This window comes from Bufo bufo, chromosome 7 (assembly GCF_905171765.1).
Source record: "Bufo bufo chromosome 7, aBufBuf1.1, whole genome shotgun sequence".
Classification (NCBI taxonomy): domain Eukaryota; kingdom Metazoa; phylum Chordata; class Amphibia; order Anura; family Bufonidae; genus Bufo; species Bufo bufo.
In genome coordinates, this window is record NC_053395.1 from 30057908 (window position 1) to 30081353 (window position 23446).

The 23446-nt window shown below is 47.8% G+C and overlaps 2 protein-coding genes across 9 annotated transcripts; one reads left to right on the plus strand and one right to left on the minus strand.

Annotated features, from left to right (window-relative positions):
• Window positions 1-5390: 5390 nt before the first annotated feature.
• SPSB3 (splA/ryanodine receptor domain and SOCS box containing 3) lies at window positions 5391-12449 on the minus strand. 8 transcript variants are annotated; one of them, XM_040439319.1, is made up of 7 exons: window positions 12380-12449; window positions 10401-10544; window positions 9916-10090; window positions 9648-9835; window positions 8187-8289; window positions 7378-7503; window positions 5391-5965 (listed from the first exon to the last, which is right to left on the minus strand). In XM_040439319.1, the coding sequence occupies exons 2-7, from the start codon at window positions 10536-10538 to the stop codon at window positions 5604-5606; spliced, it is 1092 nt and encodes a 363-aa protein (XP_040295253.1). In that variant the 5' UTR covers window positions 10539-10544; window positions 12380-12449; the 3' UTR covers window positions 5391-5603. The 8 variants fall into 8 exon arrangements, with proteins under 8 accessions (XP_040295253.1, XP_040295250.1, XP_040295251.1 ...); XM_040439316.1 differs by having other exon boundaries at window positions 12323-12422; XM_040439317.1 differs by having other exon boundaries at window positions 10401-10547; window positions 12318-12381.
• A 261-nt stretch (window positions 12450-12710) lies between these two features.
• On the plus strand, window positions 12711-21038 carry NUBP2 (nucleotide binding protein 2). Its single transcript, XM_040439325.1, has 7 exons — window positions 12711-12773; window positions 14111-14223; window positions 16224-16422; window positions 17121-17275; window positions 17811-17921; window positions 19606-19675; window positions 20614-21038. The coding sequence occupies exons 1-7, from the start codon at window positions 12758-12760 to the stop codon at window positions 20754-20756; spliced, it is 807 nt and encodes a 268-aa protein (XP_040295259.1). The 5' UTR covers window positions 12711-12757; the 3' UTR covers window positions 20757-21038.
• The last annotated feature ends 2408 nt before the right edge of the window (window positions 21039-23446 follow it).

Sequence of the window (23446 nt, forward strand, 5' to 3'; positions counted from 1 at the left end):
TCTGGAGATGAGGTAAGACCAACTCCTAAATTACATCCTAGCATGTCATCTATGTCTGAGATGAGCCGACCCCCTTTAAGGTTCCAGTACGTCTTTAAAAAAAAACGGTTTTCTGTATACAGCTCCACACATGGTCTGTAACCAAGGTCTTCATAGGAGCTGTATACATTCCAGGCAGAATCGAGTGCCGGGCCTTAGGTGGCGGAGCAAAATAGTGGGATTCTTTAAGTCCCCTCTCCCTGCAATAGGAATCATACAATGGGGGTGATATTATTAAAGGGGTTTTCTGAGATTTTTATACTGATGACCATCCTGCTTTCTCTCTGTCACACGGCCTAGGAGCAGCTCAGCCTCTATACAATGTACTGTGCTGTGCTTGGTAAAGATACTGATGACCTATTCTGAGGTCTTCATGTGCTGCCCACTGGTGTAAGATTCATCTACAGTTGCAAGAAAAAGTATGTGAACCCTTTGGAATGATATGGATTTCTGCACAAATTGGTCATAAAATGTGATCTGATCTTCATCTAAGTCACAACAATAGACAATCACAGTCTGCTTAAAGTAATAACACACAAAGAATTAAATGTTACCATGTTTTTATTGAACACACCATGTAAACTTTCACAGTGCAGGTGGAAAAAGTATGTGAACCCCTAGACTAATGACATCTCCAATAGCTAATTGGAGTGAGGTGTCAGCCAACTGGAGTCCAATCAATGAGATGAGATTGGAGGTGTTTGTTACAGCTGCCCTGCCCTATAAAAAACACACGCCAGTTCTGGGTTTGCTTTTCACAAGAAGCATTGCCTGATGTGAATGATGCCTCGCACAAAAGAGCTCTCAGAAGACCTACGATTAAGAATTGTTGACTTGCATAAAGCTGGAAAGGGTTATAAAAGTATCTCCAAAAGCCTTGCTGTTCATCAGTCCACGGTAAGACAAATTGTCTATAAATGGAGAAAGTTCAGCACTGCTGCTACTCTCCCTAGGAGTGGCCGTCCTGTAAAGATGACTGCAAGAGCACAGCGCAGACTGCTCAATGAGGTGAAGAAGAATCCTAGAGTGTCAGCTAAAGACTTACAAAAGTCTCTGGCATATGCTAACATCCCTGTTAGCGAATCTACGATACGTAAAACACTAAACAAGAATGGATTTCATGGGAGGATACCACAGAGGAAGCCACTGCTGTCCACAAAAAAACATTGCTGCACGTTTACAGTTTGCACAAGAGTACCTGGATGTTACACAGCAGTACTGGCAAAATATTCTGTGGACAGATGAAACCAAAGTTGAGTTGTTTGGAAGAAACACACAACACTATGTGTGGAGAAAGAGGCACAGCACACCAACATCAAAACCTCATCCCAACTGTGAAGTATGGTGGTGGGGGCATCATGGTTTGGGGCTGCTTTGCTGGGTCAGGGCCTGGACGGATTGCTATCATCGAAGGAAAAATGAATTCCCAAGTTTATCAAGACATTTTGCAGGAGAACTTAAGGCCACCTGTCCACCAGCTGAAGCTCAACAGAAGATGGGTGTTGCAACAGGACAACGACCCAAAGCATAGAAGTAAATCAACAACAGAATGGCTTAAACAGAAGAAAATACGCCTTCTGGAGTGGCCCAGTCAGAGTCCTGACCTCAACACGATTGAGATGCTGTGGCATGACCTCAAGAAAGCGATTCACACCAGACATCCCAAGAATATTGCTGAACTGTAACAGTTCTGTAAAGAGGAATGGTCAAGAATTACTCCTGACCGTTGTGCACGTCTGATCTGCAACTACAGGAAACGTTTGGTTGAAGTTATTGCTGCCAAAAGGAGGTTCAACCAGTTATTAAATCCAAGGGTTCACATACTTTTTCCACCTGCACTGTGAATGTTTACATGGTGTGTTCAATAAAAACATGGTAACATTTAATTCTTTGTGTTATTAGTTTAAGCAGACTGTGATTGTCTATTGTTGTGACTTAGATGAAGATCAGATCACATTTTATGACTAATTTGTGCAGAAATCCATATAATTCCAAAGGGTTCACATACTTTTTCTTGCAACTGTAATTTATTTTAAAAGGTGATTACTAGGAATGAGTGAACCCGAACTTTACAGTTTCGGGATCGCCATTCAGGCAGTGGAGGAATCCCCATGGGAACTCTAACGGGATTCCTACACTGCCGGAACGCTGAACCTGTAAAGTTCGGAATCACTCATCCCTAGTGATTACCTTATAAATTTGGCCCATTTTTAGTCTGTCCATGTGCCAAAAACAGGAATCTGCGTCAGCTATGAGCTGACGCAGATTCTCGGTATGATTCATTCCAGTTACTGGCTTAGATTATACTAAGTCGTGCCATCGCAAGAGCATCGGTAAAAAGGGCAAAAAGTCCCAAATAGTTGCACAAGTGGCCCGTGCTGCCCTTCATAAGTTCTCCCCATGTATGCACACACAGAACTGCTTTGATGGAAACCTGCAGATGGTAGTGTTATATGTGGAGTTACCGACGGAAAGTAAATAGGGCAAAACCATGCTAGGGCATGCAGATGTTAAAGGAGTTGTGCCAAGTTTTGAAGTCAGGATACCTAACTAATCAGTGAGGGTCTGACCCCTGGGACTCCCACGATCCTAATCGTTGGGGTCTTATTTCCCCAATCTCAGGAGCAGCAGGTAAAGCATGCTCCCTGCCTGTCCATTCATTTTCTATGGGAGTACAGTGCTCTGCCATTTCCGCCAATCACATGGAAACTAAATGGAGAAGCATGGCGCATGCTCTACCTGCTGCATCATCAGATCTGGGGGTTGGGAACCTCTTTCTCTGAATTGGTGGGTTGGGGGCCTTCACAGCAGTCAAAGCCCTACTGATCAGTTAGTTATCCCCTATTCTAAGGATAAGGGTGAACTTACAAACATGGCACAACCCCTTTAAAATCTAAGTGAGCACTGCTGTAATTTAAACGTGGTGATCTACAAAGCCAGGCTGCCCGTGCCCATAGCGGTTTTCATCTGAGCCCAGCCTAATGGTTATGGTCACATATAGGGAATACGCTGCAGATTTGTGCTGGGTGAGATATTAAGAAATCTTATCCGCACACTGAAAAATCCAAAGCAGCATATCGTTCTAAGCTGCGGGTATCTTCCGTGGATTTCACCCTACGCAATACAGAAGGTGAAATCCCCATGTACAACGTCGTGCAGGAACATAGCAAGTCTGCTTTGAAAGTTCTGCCCCACGTGGACGTACCCTTTGGCGTCAATCAGATGGCAGTACGATGACCACAATTTCCTGCCTGGCCGATGGTTTAATGGGGGTCATCCTGTTCCGCTACGCTCTCATCCGCTGCAAAAGGAGTTACGGAAACAGCGGAGTGCTGTCTTGCTCGCCAGTTTCCGTAAGCCCGGCGCTTAGTACCATCTCCCTGTGGAAATAGCGAGACGGGACAACCCCTTTTGTTAACCTCTACTAAAATATAATGAAGTCCTGTGGTGCTGCTAGTTCAGGTACTAAGACAAAGCGAGGCCTAACACTGGCCCCAGGCATGAAATTTAGCTGCAGATCATATCCAGTCATGGGAGTGTAGGAACTGGCTCCTTGACACGGGCTTTCCTGCATTCTTATGAGGCGCCAAATTATTACTTTGGTAATTGATTTTTAAAGTGGAAAACCACTTAAAAACTGAACTCTGCTTCGGTTCTGACTAGTGTTGAGCGAACTTCTGTTTTAAGTTCGGCTTCCGGTTAGCGAAGAATCCCAATATGGATTCCGAATTCCGTTGTGGTCCGTGGTAGCGGAATCAATAATGGCCGATTATTGATTCCGCTACCACGGACCACAACGGAATTCGGAATCCATATCGGGATTCTCCGCTAACCGGAAGCCGAACTTTAGACGCCGAACTTAAAACAGAAGTTCGCTCAACACTAGTTCTGACTGATACCTCAGAACCGAAGCAGAGTTCGATTTCAAGTTTGTAAGTGGTTATTCAACAAAGTCACGCACGACTTGGCGAATAACTAACTTCGGCTCATCGGAGCCCATACATTCTAAGTCTATTTTCACACTCACGTTTTTGGGCGGATCCGTCATGGATCTGCAAAAACTGATCCATTACAATAATACAACCACATGCATCCGTCATGAACTCCATTAAAAGTCAATGGGATATGGATCAGTTTTCTATTGTGCCAGAGAAAACGGATCCGTCCTGACACACAATGTAAGTCAATGGGGACGGATCCGTTTTCTCTGACACAAAACGTTTGGCTCAGTTTCATAAAGCAGGCAGCGTTTTGGTGACCGCCTCCAGAGCGGAATGGTGACTGAACGGAGGCAAAAACGGATGCATTCTGAGCGGATCCTTATCCATTCAGAATGCATTAGGGCAAAACTGATCCGTTTTGGACCGCTTGTGAGAGCCCTGAACGGATCTCGCAAACTGAAAGCCAAAACGCAAGTGTGAAAGTAGCCTAATACAGTATGGAGACGGATCTCCGTACAGTATTAATCCAAAGTTTTGAACAAAGCAACTTTGGATGTAATTCGCTCATCGCTACGCCCTGCGTTACACCCATCCGAGTGCAGCCTTACTCCATGTCGTTTTGCAGACTGAAACAGAAGCCGTAGGGGAACATATCTGCTCCATTAAAGATATAAAGCAATCCAAGCTATATTTCATACTGCAACTTTCATTGATATATAGGTGTTAAATAGGAAGCCTACATGAGATTCTAGCCGTAACATATTAAGCAGACTACACCACGACCCAAACCCGTCCAAATGGGGCCGAAGACTGAAAAATAAGTTAGTATGATGTTGGTAGAGAGAGGACGAGCAGTCGGTATATGAACAGTTATTCAGATACAGTAAATGGAGAGGGGTTACCACACGGGACCCCTCATAATGTAGGCTGTTACTATAGTCATGACATCAACCAATAGTTTTATGGGAAGGGGGTTCTGTGGGCCCCTGGTAACCTTTACTAACGAATCGTTTGCTGTTGAACTGTTGAGTCGCTTGGGTCCGAGTTTTAGCCGTTCCAAGATCCATGGGAAGAGTATTAGCAAAAACACAGGTTGTCTTACGGATCCTGTTAAAGTGCTGGTAGATAACGGATGTCCTCGTTTATAAGGATACAGATCTCAAAGTGATGGCTGAAGATCTGAAAAAGAGCCTGTGCCTCTCGAGCTTGCAGTACCGGATACAACCAATGGGCAAGAGTGGCGCTGTTTCTGAAAGTGGAAAAAAAAAAGGCGCCCGTCTGGACTACCCCTTTAAATTTCATACCCTATAATCAGTTGAAGGTTGGATGTTACAACTTGTGCCCCAACTACGTCAAAAAAAAAAAAAAAAAAAAAAGTCATGCCAAACCAAAAGCTGGGCTTCAGTTGTCTTGATCTAGCACCATCATTCAGAGGTCTCAAGGTCACCACTCGACACGATGAGAGCACAGCTCCCGTTTCCATTGTCCCTTCATGATCATCTTCGAGGTCCTTTTGAGTTTTTTTTTTTTTTTACTTTGTTTTTCTGTCCTTGCAAAAGTTCACAGTGGGGTGCTATGGCAGACGGTGGGCACCATGTTGGCACCTGTTGCCTTGAGCTGCTGTTAAACCCTGCGGCACCGTTTCCGCTGACATTCCTCTGCGCCCGGCGGGCAGCTGCTGTCTGAGTCGCTCCCGCAGGAGGCGGTGGCTGCAGTGTCACTTTTGCGCTGCCTGGAAGGGCTGATTCCCATCTGTAGGACCCAGCCGAGCTTGTTACTCAGCACTTGTTTGAGACCTGGAGGGAGAGGTAATGCCTCCAGAGAGTCTACACAGTCAGGAAGCAGCTGGCGCAAGCGGGCACAGCACAGGTACTGGAGGGAGGTACGGCAGCAGCACGAACGGATCACTTTCATGCTGCTCTTTGCGGCTGTAGAACAGACCATGGGGAAGAACTTCTTGTTCCGCAGCTGAGTGGCTGCTACACCTGGAAGGCGAGAGGAACATCTAAAGCAACCGCTCTCTTTCACACGAGTGAGTTCCACGCATTGGACTCGCAGTGTGCGTCAGCGAGAGCACCCGCCCTGACCTCCCAGCACTGCCGGGGTCACATAGCATTATATTGATTTATGATGCTATGTAATCCTTAGAGATCTGAAATGTATTGTGTAACACTGACAGCATTATGTCAGTGTTATACAATATATTTCAGAACTGTAAGGGTTACATAGCATCATAAATCAATATAATGCTATAAGTGCTGGGAGGTCCGGACGGGAGCTCTCGCTGACACACACTACGAGTCCAAGGCGTGGAACTCGCTTGTGTGAAAGGGGCCTAATGGTCATCTTTGCCCCCTCTAACGTTGACAGCCACAGTGTACTCCCTCAACATAGGCATTTAGTAGCCCTCTAAAGCAAGGATGTCAAACTCATGGCCCTCATGCTGTTGCAAAACGACAACTCCCAGCATGCCCTGATAGCTGTAGGCTGTCTGGGCATGATGGAAGTTGTCGTTTTGGAACAGCTGGTGGGCCACAAGTTTGACATCTATGCTCTAAAGCACTCCAAGGGTGTATGCACTTTACTACAAGTACATACTGACCCTATGGAGGCTAAACGGACACTCTTTTGGCATATGTTTGGTCAATGGGGTCCTATGGGACCCCACTGATATTGGAAATATTGTGGCCGTGCTGCAGTTCTCTGCACAGCTGGGTTGCCAGGGCTTTACTGTGCACAGAAAAACAGCAAAGGAGACTCAGACTAAGGGATCATGCACACAAACTTATTTTCTTTCCTTGTCCGTTCCGTTTTTTTTGCAGACGGTATGCGGAACCATTCATTTCAATGGGTCCACATAAAAAAGGGGTTGGACAAGACTTACCAATTTTTCAGGTAGCAGCTGTACAGAGTCATTTCTGTCACCTCATTGTTGGGTAGAAAGTCCCCGTATGATGGTCCATGTAAACAATACGATCTGCTGCTCCTCCATCTACGGTAACCAAGAGGGCAGCGGGCACTTGATTTGCTAATGTGACCGCTTTCCTGGCTGTATCCTATTCTGCACAGATGCTGGATGGTAGTTAAACCGGTTCAGCGCCTGCACTGAGGATGCAGTTGGGGGTCAGCCAGGAAAGTGGTCACTGATGCCATATTGGTTACTATGGACAGGGCGGTGGGTCGGCCCTGCTTACATGGGCCATGGACTGGCAGCCGAGGGCCTTCTTGCCTGCGATGAGGTAAGAGAAACGCCTCTTTACAGCTGCTGGTGACACCTTATGCATTTAGGAAAAATTGGTAAGGATCGGCCAACCTCATTAAATACTGCTCTACGGTATAAAGGGATGACGCTACTGTGAGCGGCTACGCTTCTTAGAATGCTTCTAGCATATCTTACCGATACACTTCCTGTTCTTGTAGAAGGTCAGCACCCCATGCCAAGTATCCAGATGCACTCCAATAATTGACCCTTGGCCAAAGCGTGAAGAGAAACTGTTTTTGTCACCTTTGTGCTGGAGTAAGCCTAAAAGACAGAGGGAAAAGATTAGCAGCATAACGCACAGCCTTTCAGATGAATAGTCATCCATGTAATACATGGATGACCCCAGTCCGCCAGAGCCCCCGCTTGTGAGCAGCTCTCCCCTCTGACTCAAAGGGCGGGGATCCTCTTAATAATGCCCATATACCTCAAGTCTTCATGAGACAACTCCTTTAAAAGGTTAATTAATATTGATGACCTATCCTCAGGATAGGTCATCAATATCAGGTCAGCAGGGGTCTGACTCCCGAGACCCCTGCCGATCAGCTGTTAGAAGAGGCCAGCGTTTTATGAATGCCGCGGCCTTTTCCTACTACGCCGTGTGACGTCACCGTACCTCGGTCACATGGCCTAATTGCAGCTCAGCCCTATTCAAGTCAATGGGGCTAAGCTGCAATAAGCACAGCCACTATAGGATGCACGGCGCTGTGCGTGGAGAGATGCCAGGGGCCAGCTGCGCTCATCAGAGCTCCGGTAAGTGCGCAGGCTCCCTGTAACAGCTGATTGGCGGGGTGCAGACCCCCGCCGATGTGATAATGATGACCTATCCTGTGGATAGGTCATCATCATCCATTCCTCAATAACCCCTTAAATGCTGGAGTCCACTGACAGATCTCAGGCTGTAATAAACAGCACTCCGTTATCTGACAGCAGAACACTACTATTACCTGTGTACGAGAGACCCCAACTCTCCACATCTTTCCCCAGCAGGCTGCAGAAGGTGTGCCGGTACTTGTCCAGGTTTACATCCGATGTGCCAATGCCAACCATCTGAGAATGGAAACAGGCGCAGAATAAAGCACTGGGGTTCTTTTATCCTCCAGGGCAACTGTTGATATACTTGCAGGTTACATACAGGATTATATGAACTGCATAAAGTTCTGCATGAAAACCCCACTCACCTACAGCTGAAAGCGATCTGTGCATATAGGAGGGCAAGATACGAATCCACAACAAGCTCGACGTCTGGTGAAATTGCAACTGATTTTTAATGCAGATTTCTCCCTCTGCACTGCAAAGGGTTAAAACTGCATTTATAGGTATGGGGGTGTTACCATTACACCAAGAGGCTCTGCTCTCTCTGCAACTGCCGTGCCCTCTGCACTTTGATTGGCAGGGCCACTCAGTGTAAACGTCATCACAGCTGGTCCTGTCAAAGTGGAGATGGCGCGGCAATTGCAGAGAGAGCAGAGCCTCTAGGAGTAACGGCAACGCCCCCGTTTGCTCCTAGAGGCTCATTTGCATATATCTAAACCTCTTTTTTCTCAGCAATGCGGGCACATATGAACATGGGACCAACACAGATGCCTTCAGTTGCCAAGCGCACATGTAACAGGTCAGCCAGTGTCATGGGTACAAATCTGCTGACAGATGCCCGTCAAACAGGTATTTGTTAATACCTTACCTAAAGGGGTTGGCCCATCTGGGACATAGATGGCATATAGCAAGGACCGGCACCTATCTAGAGAACGGGGCCCCGGAAGTGAAGGACAATACATTGCACAAGCGCTGTGCACTCTCTATTACAATGGGATCTCATAAAGCCGAGTGCTGGTTTGGCTATTTCCGTCTGTCCTATAGTGGTGTATAAAGCGGTGGCTGCGCTTGCGCGGTGCACTCTCCACTCACCAATGTGGGACTGACGGAAATAGCAGAGCCAGAGTTTGGCTATTTCTGGAACTTCCATATGCACTTTTGTACTCTGTTCACTTCAGGGGGTTCCGCTCTGGAGATAAAAGTGGTTCCCAGATGTGGGGCTCGCACCTTTCTCATATTGATGGCATACCCTAGTGATATGCCATCACTACCCTTTTAATGTGTACCCAGCCTTTGGGCCAAAAAAATAAATAAATAAATAAAAAAATAGAAATTATGCACTGGACATCCCCTTTAACCCAAGGGGACCAGACGTGTACTAGTGCCAATATTGTGTGCTGGCAATAAGGCCTCGGCTACACTGCCACTTTCTGTAGCATGACTGATTGATTTTAACTATTGAACTACAGCTGCGGTCCAAATGAATACATTCTCGTGGACTGCAGCTGTCGTACAATAGTTAAAATTAATCAGTCGCACGACAAAAAGTCGCAGTGTAGCCCAGGCCTAACCCTTCTTTGTTTAGTACATACCATGTCTGTGCCATAGACAGGCGAGGTCATCTTAATCTCCCAGAAGTGCTGCCCTTCAGTGAGCACCTTGTTGCCTCGGATTGCGGCCGTGCCACAGCTGTACTCCGTGTGGAAGCTGACCTTCCGGTTATCGCAGCTCAGCACGGTGGCAGTGGATTTGCTGCCGTCATCCCACACCCAGTCAAAATCTGCAATGGAAAGGAATAAAATAAACTGGTTGAGAACTGGTCGGTGGGTTGCACTACAAGGCTGCGGCCTGTCGTCTTACAGTCATCGTCCTCTCCGCACTGGCAGCTCTTGATCTGGTGGAAGGTGTGCAGGCTGGAGCAGTAGGCATCGTTCTGGCTGTCGCAGCTACAGTATGATTCGCCCGTCACGGGCACGGCGCTGGGTATGGAGGGGGGCAAGTGCAGGAGCTCAATCTCAGAGTCGCTGTTGCTGTGCTGTGAAAGACGAGAAATTGCAAAGTAAATGTCCCGTCAATGAAACACAGTCGTCGTAGCTCTACAACAGTCTGTCCATTTTTCAAGAGCTCTGCTTGCGGTCAGTGACCGGAAATAACTTTTGTTTAAATCCGGAGGTTGAAAGCCTAAAAAGAAAGCTTCTCATTTACTGACACCAAGCAGAGGTGCAAGGCGAAAGCCAATTATTCAGCTTGATGGACGTAAAATCCACTTGAAATGAACCTAACGGTACAACGTAGACAGTTCAGAAATGGCGGAGAGCATACATGGAGGTAGGTCAGCTGATTACCTGTCCGTCGGAATCATAGCCCCAGGATTCATCTCCTGCCGGCAGAGCTGGTGCCCGAGTGTCCTGGTCTCTGCGTACCCCACTCAATACAAAGCGCCAGGCACGGCTGCTGCGTGGTCGACGAGCCATGTTACGCATTGATGACTGGAAAAATCCAAAAAGCGGCATATGTCAAAATGACGCCCACAACTATCGTTCTGCATAGTCTGGCCCAAATCAGACCCGTCAGTAGGTATAACGGAGCATCCGGGCATCTGTCAGCAGTTTTGTACCTATGACACTGGCTGACCTGTTACATGTGCGCTTGGCAGCTGAAGGCATCTGTATCGGTCCCATGTGTGTCCGCATTGCTGAGAAAAATGATGTTTTTATATATGCAAATGAGCCTCTAGGAGCAATGGGGGCGTTACCATTACACCTAGAGGCTCTGCTCTCTCTCTGCAACTGCCGCGGCCTCTCCATTTTGATTAAGTGTACACTGCCTGGCGCTGTCAATGTGCAGAGGGCGCGGCAGTTGCAAAGAGAGCAGAGCCTCTAGGTGTAACGGCAACGCCCCGTTGCTCCTAGAGGCTCATTTGCATATATTAAAACCCTCTTTTTCTCAGCAATGCGGGCGCATATGAACATGGGACCAACACAGATGTCTTCAGCTGCCAAGCGCACATGTAACAGGTCAGCCAGTGTCATAGGTACAAAACTGCTAACAGATGCCCTTTAAAGTTTAGCTCCACGTTTGCTGAGCTTTTTGACAGTTGCTCCCTAGAAACAAAATTGAGCATTTTAAGTAGCACAAAGCATCAGGTGGAGAAGAGGTGTAATGCTAAGGAGCAACTGACAGTATAGTCATGGGGGATTGCGATCTGATAAGGTGACGGCTCAGTGTTAGGACATGCCGTCCCTTTATGATCAGTGGCAGGTCGACCTCTGGGACCCCCAATGATCCAGATAAAGAAAGACCTGGAAAGCAGGTTGGCTGGCTGTCGCTGTGGAAGGAAAAAAACAGTGAAGAGGCTGCAGCGTTACCCCATTCTCAGGATCGATGAGCCGGGCCCCCCACCCATCATAAAGTGATGGCGTCCTTTTATCAGATGGGAATACCCCGACACCTGTACTAAACAGGTAATCACAGAGCCATCTACTGGCCACCTGGAGAGGTGCAGGTAGTCATCAGCGCTCTACATGCAATGTAACGCTGCACCGTGGGGACGTCACGGTCACATTTTGCATGTTGTGACGGCCATGAGCCTGGGTCACGTGACCTTGTCTGACCACTACAAAGCCACGGACCTCCTGTCACCCAGAGGGATGTCCTATCCAAAATTCATTAGGCTTTTAGGGAGGCGGCTGCCAGGACCCTACTGGATCCTTGTTTCCGCCATAGTGGACAGCCCCCAATGGATGCGGACCCCGCCATGACCGCGGAGCGTAGGAGAAGGCACGGACCCTCCCCCCCAAAACCCCTTCTTATCTCTGCAAATCCTTCTGGTGTCTGGTAGAGCACGCTGAGAGTTGTAGTCCATCAGGATTCATGGAGGGATAACACGCGGTGACTTGCGCAGTAAAAGCCACATGACAACCGCACCGTGCAATTTCAATGACCCCAATTCGCCTGCGGTGTCACTTCTGGCTAAATTGGCGTAGTCAGGTGGCATCATGTGACTCACAGGACTAGTGTAAGGGACTGGGGGGTCTAAGGGTCCGCAGTGATGTACCAGCCCCTGGGTACAAGGCATGGAAACCCCATGACAACAATCCCTGGTTATTTCTACCTGTCTGCCTATGCTCAGACAGCTGTGATCCCCCCTCTCCTCCCTGTTCATCCCCCTTCTTGTCCCACTTTGCCCGGACTCCCCCCTCTAAGGCCATTCCTTTGCTCTCTGGCAATAAGTAAAGGGCCCCCCCTCTCCCGGCCGACCGCCTACCTGCCTTCCTGCCCGGACCCACAGCCGCACAGACGTCAACAATAACCCCTGAACTACCTCTGCCCCACCAACGAGTAGCCGGGCCTCGATTGGCTAGTCAACCACGTCAATTATCCAACCTTTTCCCACTATTGGCCACGAGTTCTGTCATTCAACCTAAAGAGGCGGGATTATTTTCTGGTTCTCGGCGTTGATTGGAAGGCTTCTTCAAGTCCTTTTACAGCAAAAGACCGCCTTCTTTTTCACGTTTACTGTACTGGAAACACGTGACTGTCATCGATGACGTGATTGGTTTAAATAGCACCCGCCCATCGAACGTCGCGTTTTTCTGATAATTGATGTATGTAGCCAATGGGGGAAGAGTAAAATGTATACTTGCCGCTGATTGGTTAAAACTTGTGCCAGTCTTATTCGATGAGGAAGTGACTGTCCAGCATGGCTACAGCGCCTGGTGAGCCCTTCTTCCTGTTATGATTGTGGGACGTTCACATTAGAACTTGTGTATTTTATAGATTGCTGGTATTGTCTGCTTCTGGGTATACAAAGAGCATTCTGCCTGTATATGGGAAAGTCAGCGTAGTTATAAGACAGTGAGCTGTACCTTTAAGCTGTTAAACCATTGTTCCATAGTTTTTAATGGTATCTGTTCCTGGGAAAGCTGGGTGACAGCTGTGGTGGCCAGCATGGCGCGTCCTATAGAAGTGGTCACTCATTTCTCTAGACCTTTAATAGCCCAGATGCCCCACATTTTACACACCTTTTATTATGACAAATGCCATGGAGGTGGCGCCATCTTGTTCGGTACCCTCTGCACCACTTTCCATCCCCATCCTCTCGAGCGGTCTCCTGATTTGGAGCAGAGGGGAGGATCTGAGAAAAATTGAATGCTGAGATCCGGGGACATTGACCAGTTAGGGACAGCCTCCGTGGCACTTGTGATAGCGGCCCCGGGGGACTAAAAGTTGGATTTCGCCGTCATGCCGCTTACACTGCTCCCCCAAATATATAGCGCTGTCAGCAGTTTGGAGGGCTGGGGGTTAGGGTTGCCACCTTCGCCAACATAAAATAGCAGCCAAGTTAAGCCACACCCCAAATGGGGGTGGGGGGTGTTTGTGGGGGCATAGCTTAAAACGGGGTGTTAAGTCGTTATGTTATAATGTGGCTCCCAGTAATAGTAGTGCCCCCCAGTAATATAAATGCCTCCATTAGTGCCCCCAGTAATAGTAATGCCTCCATTAGTGTCCCCAGTAATAGTAATGCCTCCATTAGTACCCCCCAGACTTAATAATCCCCCCAGTAATATTAATGCCCCCATTAGTGCCCCCCAGAATTAATAGTGCCCCCAGTAATAGTAATGCCCCCATTAGCGCCCCTCAGAATTAATAATGCCCCCATTAGCGCCCCCCAGAATTAATAGTGCCCCTATTAGTCCCCCCAATAATAGTAATGCCCCTATTAGTGCCCCCCAGAGTTAAGTGCCCCCTGTAATAGTAATGCCCCCATTAGCGCCCCCAGAATTAATAGTGCCCCCATTAGTCCCCCCAATAATAGTAATGACCCTATTAGTGCCCCCTGTACTAGTAGTGCCCCCAGTAATAGTAATGCCCCTATTAGTGCCCCCCAGAGTTAATAGTGCCCCCTGTAATAGTAAGGCCCCCATTAGTGTCCCCCAGAATTAATAATGCCCCCATTAGTGCCCCATAGTTACCAGCCGGTGGCAACCCTAGCTGGGGGGGTATGCAGCCTAGCATACTGCAGTATGTATGACCATATGATATCTCCTTACAGGTAATCTTGCTGGTGTGCAGCATATCCTCCTGGTACTGTCGGGGAAAGGAGGCGTTGGCAAAAGTACCATCTCCACTCAGATTGCTCTGGCATTGCGTCATGCTGGGAAGAAGGTGAGTGCCCTATATGGTTTTGTAAAAGAAAAGGGGGCTCCCTAGTGTAATATCTCCGGTGATCGCAGGACGACTCAAGGCTAAGTATACCGTACCAGATAGTGTTGTGCAGGTTAGGCACAACACTAGAGAGAAGTGGAGTTCCTCCCGAATGGGAGAAGTACCAGGCTGCTGCGTTAGTATGCCAGACGGACCTCGGTGGACACCAGAGAGAACACGTGGAGAGGATAGCTCAAGGGCAAGAAAAAAGCGGCACACTTCACTGGGGACTCCCAATAAAATATTTTTATTAAAAAATAAAATAAAAGCATGACATTTAGCTACGCGTTTTCGTGGAGGTCCGCCTTCATCAGGCTGGAGAATTGAGTCAAAAGTCGCAGGACACCCTTTTATTTCAGAAACAAAAGGGAAAATTAAATATCTGAATACCCCAGCAAGTAATGGGTGACGGGGCCTATCTTTTAGGCTATGTCCGGAACATGGCCACCATCTTGAAAGCTGCCATATTGGATCAAAGGCAAAATTTTCCAATGGGAAGGGGTTCATGTAGCATAGCTAAGAAGACCAGAATTTTCTCAGAAATCGATTGCCGCAATCAAATTTGCAATATATCTTGTGGTTCAAAAGTTATCAACACAGAAATTTGCAACAACTGGGAACGTTCCCTGGGATGCACAGCTATTTGACATGTTCAATGTGTTTTCCCTGGTGCTGAACTTTAAGTTTTGAACTTTTTGTGTTGATAACTTTTGAACCACAATAGATATTGCAAATCTGATTAAGGCAATAGATTTCTGAGAAAATTCTGGTCTTCTTTGATATGCTACATGACCCTCTTCCCGTTAGAAAAATGTACCCTTAAAGGGCTACTACCACCAGATTTTGACATATTTAGCTGACTGACACTAGCGATCTGCCCTACCTGACAGTGCTCTTGTATCACCTTTGTCTGCTGCCGTTAAGCTTAAAAACGTACTTTTATTGATATGCAAATGAGCCTCTAGGTGCACCTAAAGGCTCCGTCTACTCACTATTTCTGCCGCCCATCGCGTCCCTCCAGCCCGCCCCGCTCCTCTTGATTGACAGCCAACCTCGCTCCATCTCGGACAAATTCCCGCACCTGCGCCGTGTGCTTCTGTATTCCGCGCAGGCGCATTGACTGTCGGACCGCTCCCTGCGCCGTAATCGGTGCAAGCACAGTGAAGATGCCGGAGCGGTCCGACAGTCAATGCGCCTGCGCGGAATACAGAAGCGCACGGCGCAGGCGCGGGAATTCGTCCGAGATGGAGCGAGGTTGGCTGTCAATCAAGAGGGGCGGGCTGGAGGGACGCGGTGGGCGGCAGAAATAGTGAGTAGACGGAGCCTTTAGGTGCTGAAAAGACGCCCCCATAGCACCTAGAGGCTCATTTGCATATCAATAAAAGTACGTTTTTAAGCTTAACGGCAGCAGACAAAGGTGATACAAGAGCAGATAGTGCAGATCGCTAGTGTCAGTCAGCTAAATATGTCAAAATCTGGTGGTAGAAACCCTTTAATCCAATATAGTGGCTTTCAAGATGGCGGCCATGTTCCGAACATAGCCTAAAAGATGGGCCCCCTCACCCATTACTTGCTGGGGTATTCAGATATTTCCTGCGACCTTTGACTGGCCCTGTATACACATCATATAATGTATATATTGATCTGCTTCTGTAACAGTTCTCCATCCGGATGAAGGTGGCCGACCTCCACAGAAATGCATTGCTAAATATCATGTTTTTATTTTATATTTTAATAAAAATATTGCTATTGGAGCCCCCAGTCCAGCAGGCCACTTATTCTTGTTCTCGACAGCATATCAGCTGCAATCCTCTGTGAGCCAAACTGTCTGACCAATCGGATTGCTTCCGATTGATCCAATAATTTAGCTCAATCACAAACACAGATATTGCTATGAATGGTCTCATTGTATGTAAGTGCCCCCCCCCCTCTGACATGTTACCGTATGGATGTCTCTGTAGGTCGGCATACTGGACGTAGATCTGTGTGGGCCCAGTATACCCCGCATGCTGAATGCTCATGGCAAGGACGTCCATCAGTGTGACAGCGGCTGGGTGCCAGTCTACGTGGACCAGGAGAAGAGCATCTCGCTCATGTCCATTGGATTCCTGCTGGAGCGACCTGACGATGCTGTAGTATGGAGGGGACCTAAGAAGAACGGTATGGAGGGTCCCGCTGCTTCTTATTTCAAGGCGATTGAGCTAAATCAAATAGAAATGAACCAAAAATTCTGTACTTTATAATGGGGGAGTTTACAGTCAATCCTATGTTATTGTCCTTGTTGGAATTGAACCTAGACTGCAAAGATTTAAAGGGGTTGTCCTGATTAGTGTAAATAAAGTTAGTTGAAATGAACACAGGATGTTCTTATCTGTAACGTAACAGTAGTAATCAGATTTTTTTGGTCTATGGATGTCTACAGTACGGAGATCTACTCTTGGGGACTGCATCGCTGTAATATTCCCGTTCAGCTTTCAGGAATCTTGAGACATATTGCTAAGGACAAGCTGCTTTATGACCCCTGTATAACTGGGGACTGTATTTCTGTAATATTCCAATCCAGACTTCAGGAATCTTGAGACAGATTGGTTGCAGGGACAATCTGCCCGAGGACCCCTTGATCAGCTCTGAATCCATAGAAACCAGTCTGTGTCAAATCACTCCGCCCAATATGGGCACTCTACTGAGAGTGGGAGTCGGGGTAATAGCAGACGGGTCGTACTATGCCGCATCTCAGCTCGCACTATTAATCAGATTTTTTTCAAGCATGCATCTAGGTGGAGAAATGTTGCAATATTGAACAGGAGCCCGGCGCTTTGTGTTGGTATTGAGGTCTTTGTCCCCCTTTTGTCTTCCAGCAATGATAAAACAGTTCGTGGGTGACGTGGCCTGGGGCGACTTGGATTTCCTTATTGTTGACACTCCACCGGGAACTTCCGATGAGCACATCTCCACCGTGGACTCTCTGAGGCCTTTCAAACCCATGGGAGCTGTACTGGTCACCACGCCTCAGGTGAAATGTCATTAATTCCATTGTCGAGACTGATTTGAGCATTTTTTTTCCTAAAATAAAAAAACATTGTCGCTAGGGGTTAAGTTAGTGGGAGACACTTAATGGGTCTCTGCTTTCTAGGCTTCATGGTCCTGGCCTGCCTGGAGATATCTGATCATATAATCACTGGCCGCAGCAGTGACCTGATATTGGCCGAACGGGCGTGAAGACCCAGGACCTGGAAGCAGGTGGCTGCCAAAAGCAGCTGATCTTTGGGGGTGTCCGGGTGTCGGACCCCCACCGATCTGATGACCTAGGATAGGTCATCAACGTCTGTAGCCTGGACAACTCCTTTTAAGGTTGTCTACTGCTAAATTCAACCCCTGGAAAATCCCTTTAAATATAAGTCTGATTATTCAACTGTCTTTGGGGAAGAAAATGAGGCGCCACCAGGTTTCTCAGACGTGGCTGCATGGCATAGAGGTTTATGCCAGGGTACTGTCAGTACTTACAGCATGGGTTGGTGTAGGTGATCTGACGACATGTATTGTTGCAGGCAGTATCCATAGGAGATGTAAGACGTGAACTGACGTTCTGCAAGAAGATGGGGCTTCCGGTGGTTGGAATTGTGGAGAACATGAGCGGCTTTGTTTGTCCTCATTGCGCGGTGAGCTGAGGGTTTTGGTCGGGGGGGGGCTATATATTAAATCCAGTGGCACTATAGGTAACACTAATACTTTTATATTACATTGTGATGTAAATGTACAGTTACAATGTAAGTACACTCAGACGGTCGTATCCCACCCACTGTTAGGCTCCATTCACACGTCCGCAATTCTGTTCCCGCATTTTGCGGAACGGAATTGCGGACCCATTCATTTCTATGGGGCCACATGATGTGCTGTCCGGATCCGGAAATGCGGATCCACACTTCCGGGTCCGCAATTCCGTTCCCGAAAAAAATAGAAAATGTCCTATTCTTGTCCGGACAAGATTAGACATTTTCTATTATAGTGCCGGCGATGTGCGGTCCGCAAAATGCGGAACACACATTGCCGGTGTCCGTGTTTTGCGGATCCACAAAACACATACGGATGTGTGAATGGACCCTTACTAGAAATTATTTAAAGGGGTTTTCTGGGATTTTCATATTGATGGCCTATCCACAGGCTGTTTCGGGAAGACTGTGAGCGCTGCGGCCTCCTTGCAGCTTACCAACCAAAAGACCGCCCATGGCCTAACCTCAGGATAGGTCATTAATATGTGATCAGTGGCAGTCTGACCCTCGATGATCAGCTGTTTGAAGAAGCCGTGGCCTCCTCACCCCTTACCAAGCATAGCGCCGTCCATTGGATATCGGCTGTACTTGGTACCATGATGTCACTGGCCCAGGAAGAGACTTAAGGGCTCTTCATACAGCTGATTGGCGAGGGTCTGACTCCTGGGATAGGGTAAGGTATCCTCTTGAGGATAGGCCATCAATATGAAATTCCCAGAAAACTCTCTTAACCCCTTAGGGACTTAGGACGTAACGGTACGCCATGTTTGCCGAGTCCTTAAAGGGAGTCTTTCACGCAGATTCACCCTATTAACCTAATAACAGTGTTATATCCACGGCATCCCCCCTATTAAAACTGTGCTTACCGTTTGTTCCTTGCTATCATCGTTCTGCAGAAAAACACTTTTAATCCACATGCAAATGAGGCTGTGAAGGTGCCCAGCGTTACAACGGCCGGTGCCCAGGCCCCTGGGTCATTTTCATACCAAGCCACTCCCCCCTCCGCCGCATCTGCCCGCCCTTAGTCTCTGCTCTAACCTCCCTCCTCCCGTCCGTAATCCCGCGCATGCGCCGATGAACGCGATATCGGCGCGTGTGCATTGAATGAGCACAGTCGGGCCGGGGCATCAGTTTACCGTGTGCATGCCCAATAGAAAGCTATGGGTGCCGGGCGCATGCGCAGACCTGAAAGTGAGTCCGATGCCTATAGCTTTCTATTGGGCATGCGCAGGATCTCGGAACGTCGGGGACAGCAGAAGCCGCCCAGCGAAGTGAATATTGATGAGCTGGGCGGCGCTTCAAAACGGCAGTTGGGGGGGCAGCTGGCTGGGCAGAAGTGAAGCTGAAACGCCGCCCCTTGGGCAGAAAGAAAAGCGATTACATCAGGTTATAAAACATGAGTTTGCTGTATTTATAAGGTGGACAGGGGTTATACTTATATGTTTTTAATGCACATTAGAAGACCTGTGCATGCATATATATAGATAATTATGCTTATTGGGCCTGTCAGTGTCCCTTTAAGGACTCTCATGCTGCATCTGAGCTTCTACCTGGTGTCTTTGTCTCACCCTAGGAATGCACTAATGTTTTTTCCAAAGGCGGTGGTGAGGAGCTAGCAAGACACGCCGGAGTCCCATTTCTAGGTAAATTAAAATTGAAATTCACTATTAAATGTGTCACCCTGTTGTAGAGGCAGGTTATAAAACCCTGGAGGACTGAGAAGTGGATAAGATGATTCTCCCCTAATGTTCACTGTGAATGCGGTACTCCATCTGGGGCCCGCTTCTCTCATGTTACTTGTTAGACATCAATATGCCATAAATGTCCCAGATGGGAATACCCCTTTAAGTGATGAGTCTGGCCACCTGCCACTAGGGGGCGCTTACTGCATAATGCCTATACATTGAGCTCTGTATGCCATAAGCTCCCTCTACTGGTGACTGCATGTGGCAGGACATTGATTATTTAACTTTATGTTGATGCAGGGAATGTAAAGTGAATTTGTCACCAGCGACCTCGCTATCCAGCTGTTTGCATAGACACATCGCCTCATCAAAACGCTGCTTTTCTTTTGTTGATCCGAGGCTTTGAGTTATGACACTTTTTTTTTCTTAATATGCAAATTATACCTTTGGTGCAATGAGGGTGTCACCATTGCTCTTGTTGCACCCAAGCTCCACTCCTTTCTGTGGCCAGCTCCTGCCTGGCCCTGTCAATCAAAGCAGCTGGGGAGGGGCCAGCCACAGAAGTGTGGGGGAAGCAATAGCAGGCTGCAATGGGGACAAGCCTCCCTAGTGTAACCCCTGATGCTAGGGAGTCTCGTTCCCATCGCCGCCTGCTATTGGCTGCCCTGTCCCCCACTCCCCCCCCCCCCCCCCCCCGGGCGCCGGATGTTTTGATCCGCACGGCGGCCGTGTGGGCATCAGAAGCGACACAGGTGCCAGAGAGCTGGGTAAGTATAACTTGTATAAGGGGCCCGGGCCTTTTCTGGGTTGGAAAACCCCTTTAAGAATATAGTCTGAACTGTAAAGATATATTTACCAAAAATGTAATTGTGATAATCCAACTTCTTTCCTTGCAGGTTGTGTTCCTCTTGATCCCCTTTTGACTCAAAGTCTGGAGCAGGGGAAAGACTTTATTCAGGAGTTCCCCAAAAGCGCCACATACTCGTCCATCACAAGTGTTGCTCAGCAGATCCTGGACATGGTTACGCAGGGATCCTGACCCTGAAGATGGCTGAGATCTGAGGACTTGCGTCAGATATTAGCTTAGAATCACGTAGGACAGACAGGTCATGCATTAATCCGGGGACCTCACACCTCTGATGAGAATATATGGCGGCCGTCAGTGCAAGATCTTGTCGTATAAGTTGTCAGCTTGGCGAGATAAACCTGTTGTCAGAGCGTTTATATTGGACTTTATCCGGTGCGATTGTTGCCTTTATCGTATTACACTCTGCTTGAAGAGACTGCAGCTTTTCACAGTAAAAATCACATGAATACAGAACCCAGTGGTCCAGAATTTTTGCTAATCCAGACTGTAATAAAGGATTGGTAGGAAACGGTTCAGGGTTTCGGCACTTAAAATGGGGGGTCTCATGAAGAGATTTAAAGTTGGTGTGGTGAGGAGGTGATCGCCACAGGTCTGGCCTCTGAAACCTCTGACGAATAGCAAGTATCACTTGGGAATTGTGCAGGCGGCACCTCTCGGCCAAAAGAAGGGGCACCATGTGAGACGTGGACAGATTGGTCCACCAGAGCGAGAGCTGCTGTGACTAAAAGGGTCACCAGAGTAGAAATGTGTGTATGAGGAAGTGTAAGTGAAAGGATGGATAGAATAGATCTGATAGTGTTTATTTTAAAGGGGTTGTCCGGGTTCAGAGCTGAACCTGGACATATCCCCATTTTCACCCAGGCAGCCCCGCTGACTGCTCTCCTTTGCCCTGCGCTAAATCGCGCAGGGCAAAGGCATTTTTAGGAGTTCCGGTGACGTACCAGGGCTCTCCATGGAGCTGCCAGGAAGCCCGGTGACGTCACCTCCCATCAGAGTCAGTGACATCACCAAACACACTGCCAGAAGTTTCCGCCCGGCAGCGTGTTATGATAAACAAAAGAGCCCATGCCCTGCGCGATCTAGCACAGGGCAAGGGAGCACATCTCCGATGCTAGCCTCAGGGATGCTGCCAGGGTGAAAATAAGGGTATGTCCGGTTTCAGCTCTGAACCCGGACAACCCCTTTAAGATGGATGGACATAGATAAAGAAAGAAGGAAAGCGAAAGAGATAAAGATACAAAGAAGGAAAGGAAAGGGAAATGAATATTGGAGAGACATGAGATAGATAAATATGAGATATTGGAGAAATGTCAGCCAACCCATAGAGGTCATTAAAATGTTGTACACAACAGTATGTATTTTGCGGTCCGCCCAAAAAAATACAGATGACGTCGGTGTTGCATCTGGTTTTTTTTTTTTTTTTTGCGGATCCGTTGTAACAATGCCTATTCTTGTCTGCAAAACAGACAAGAATAGGACACAAACGGACATACGGATGCGGACAGTACACGGTGTGCTGTCCACAGCTTTTGTGGACCTGTTGAAATAAATGGGTGTTCATCCTATCCGCAAAAAATGCAGATCGGTTGCAGAAGAAATATACAGTCGTGTGCATGAGCCTTAAAGGGAAGGGTGCATGGGGAATCGATCAAGTTGGGGAGATGAGGGAGAAGTCCAGCTCCTTGGAGGTGAGTGTGTAGGTAAAGGAAGGGAGAGGAGCCAAGGGGTCAACTAAGTAGATCCAGGTCGGATCTAGAGGCAAGCGTCAGAAGCCATAACCCTCATTGTTGTGAAGAGGAGCAACACAAACCGCATATTAAAACAAGCTACGCTCCTCTATTAAAGGACTTCTGTCACCCCCCATTTCGCAATTTTAAGTATCGGACATTAGCTATTTGCTAATGTCAGATGAGTTCATATATATCACTGTTACCTGTCTCTGCTGTAATTTCAGTAAAAATCGTACTTTTATAATATGCAAATTACTTCACTACCAGCAAATTGGGCGGTTACTTGCTGGTAGCCGCCGAATCCTCGGACTGTAAACACGCCCCCTCCTCCACTTGATAGACAGGGCCAGCGAGCGCTCTCCTCCTCTCGCTGGCCCTCTCTGCCCATGAAATCCCGCGCCTGCGACGTACCGGTCCTCATTTGGCGCAGGCGCTCTGAGAGGAGGACGCTCGCTTGCCCGCTCCTTCCTCAGTGCGCCTGCGCCGATGACGTCACACTACACCCAAAAAAGAAGACTACCGGCATCAGCGATAATACACTGCTCAAAAAAATAAAGGGAACACAAAAATAACACATCCTAGATCTCAATTAATTAAATATTCTTCTGAAATACTTTGTTCTTTACATAGTTGAATGTGCTGACAACATAAATCACACAAAAATTAAAAATAGAAATCAAATTTTTCAACCCATGGAGGTCTGGATTTGGAGTCACACTCAAAATTAAAGTGGAAAAACACACTACAGGCTGATCCAACTTTGATGTAATGTCCTTAAAACAAGTCAAAATTAGGCTCAGTAGTGTGTGTGGCCTCCACGTGCCTGTATGACCTCCCTACAACGCCTGTGCATGCTCCTGATGAGGTGGCGGACGGTCTCCTGAGGGATCGCCTCCCAGACCTGGACTAAAGCATCTGCCAACTCCTGGACAGTCTGTGGTGCAACGTGACGTTGGTGGATAGAGCGAGCCAGTCCATAGCATCAATGCCTTCGTCTTGCAGGAACTGCTGACACACTCCAGCCACATGAGGTCTAGCATTGTCTTGCATTAGGAGGAACCCAGGGCCAACCGCACCAGCATATGGTCTCACAAGGGGTCTGAGGATCTCATCTCGGTACCTAATGGCAGT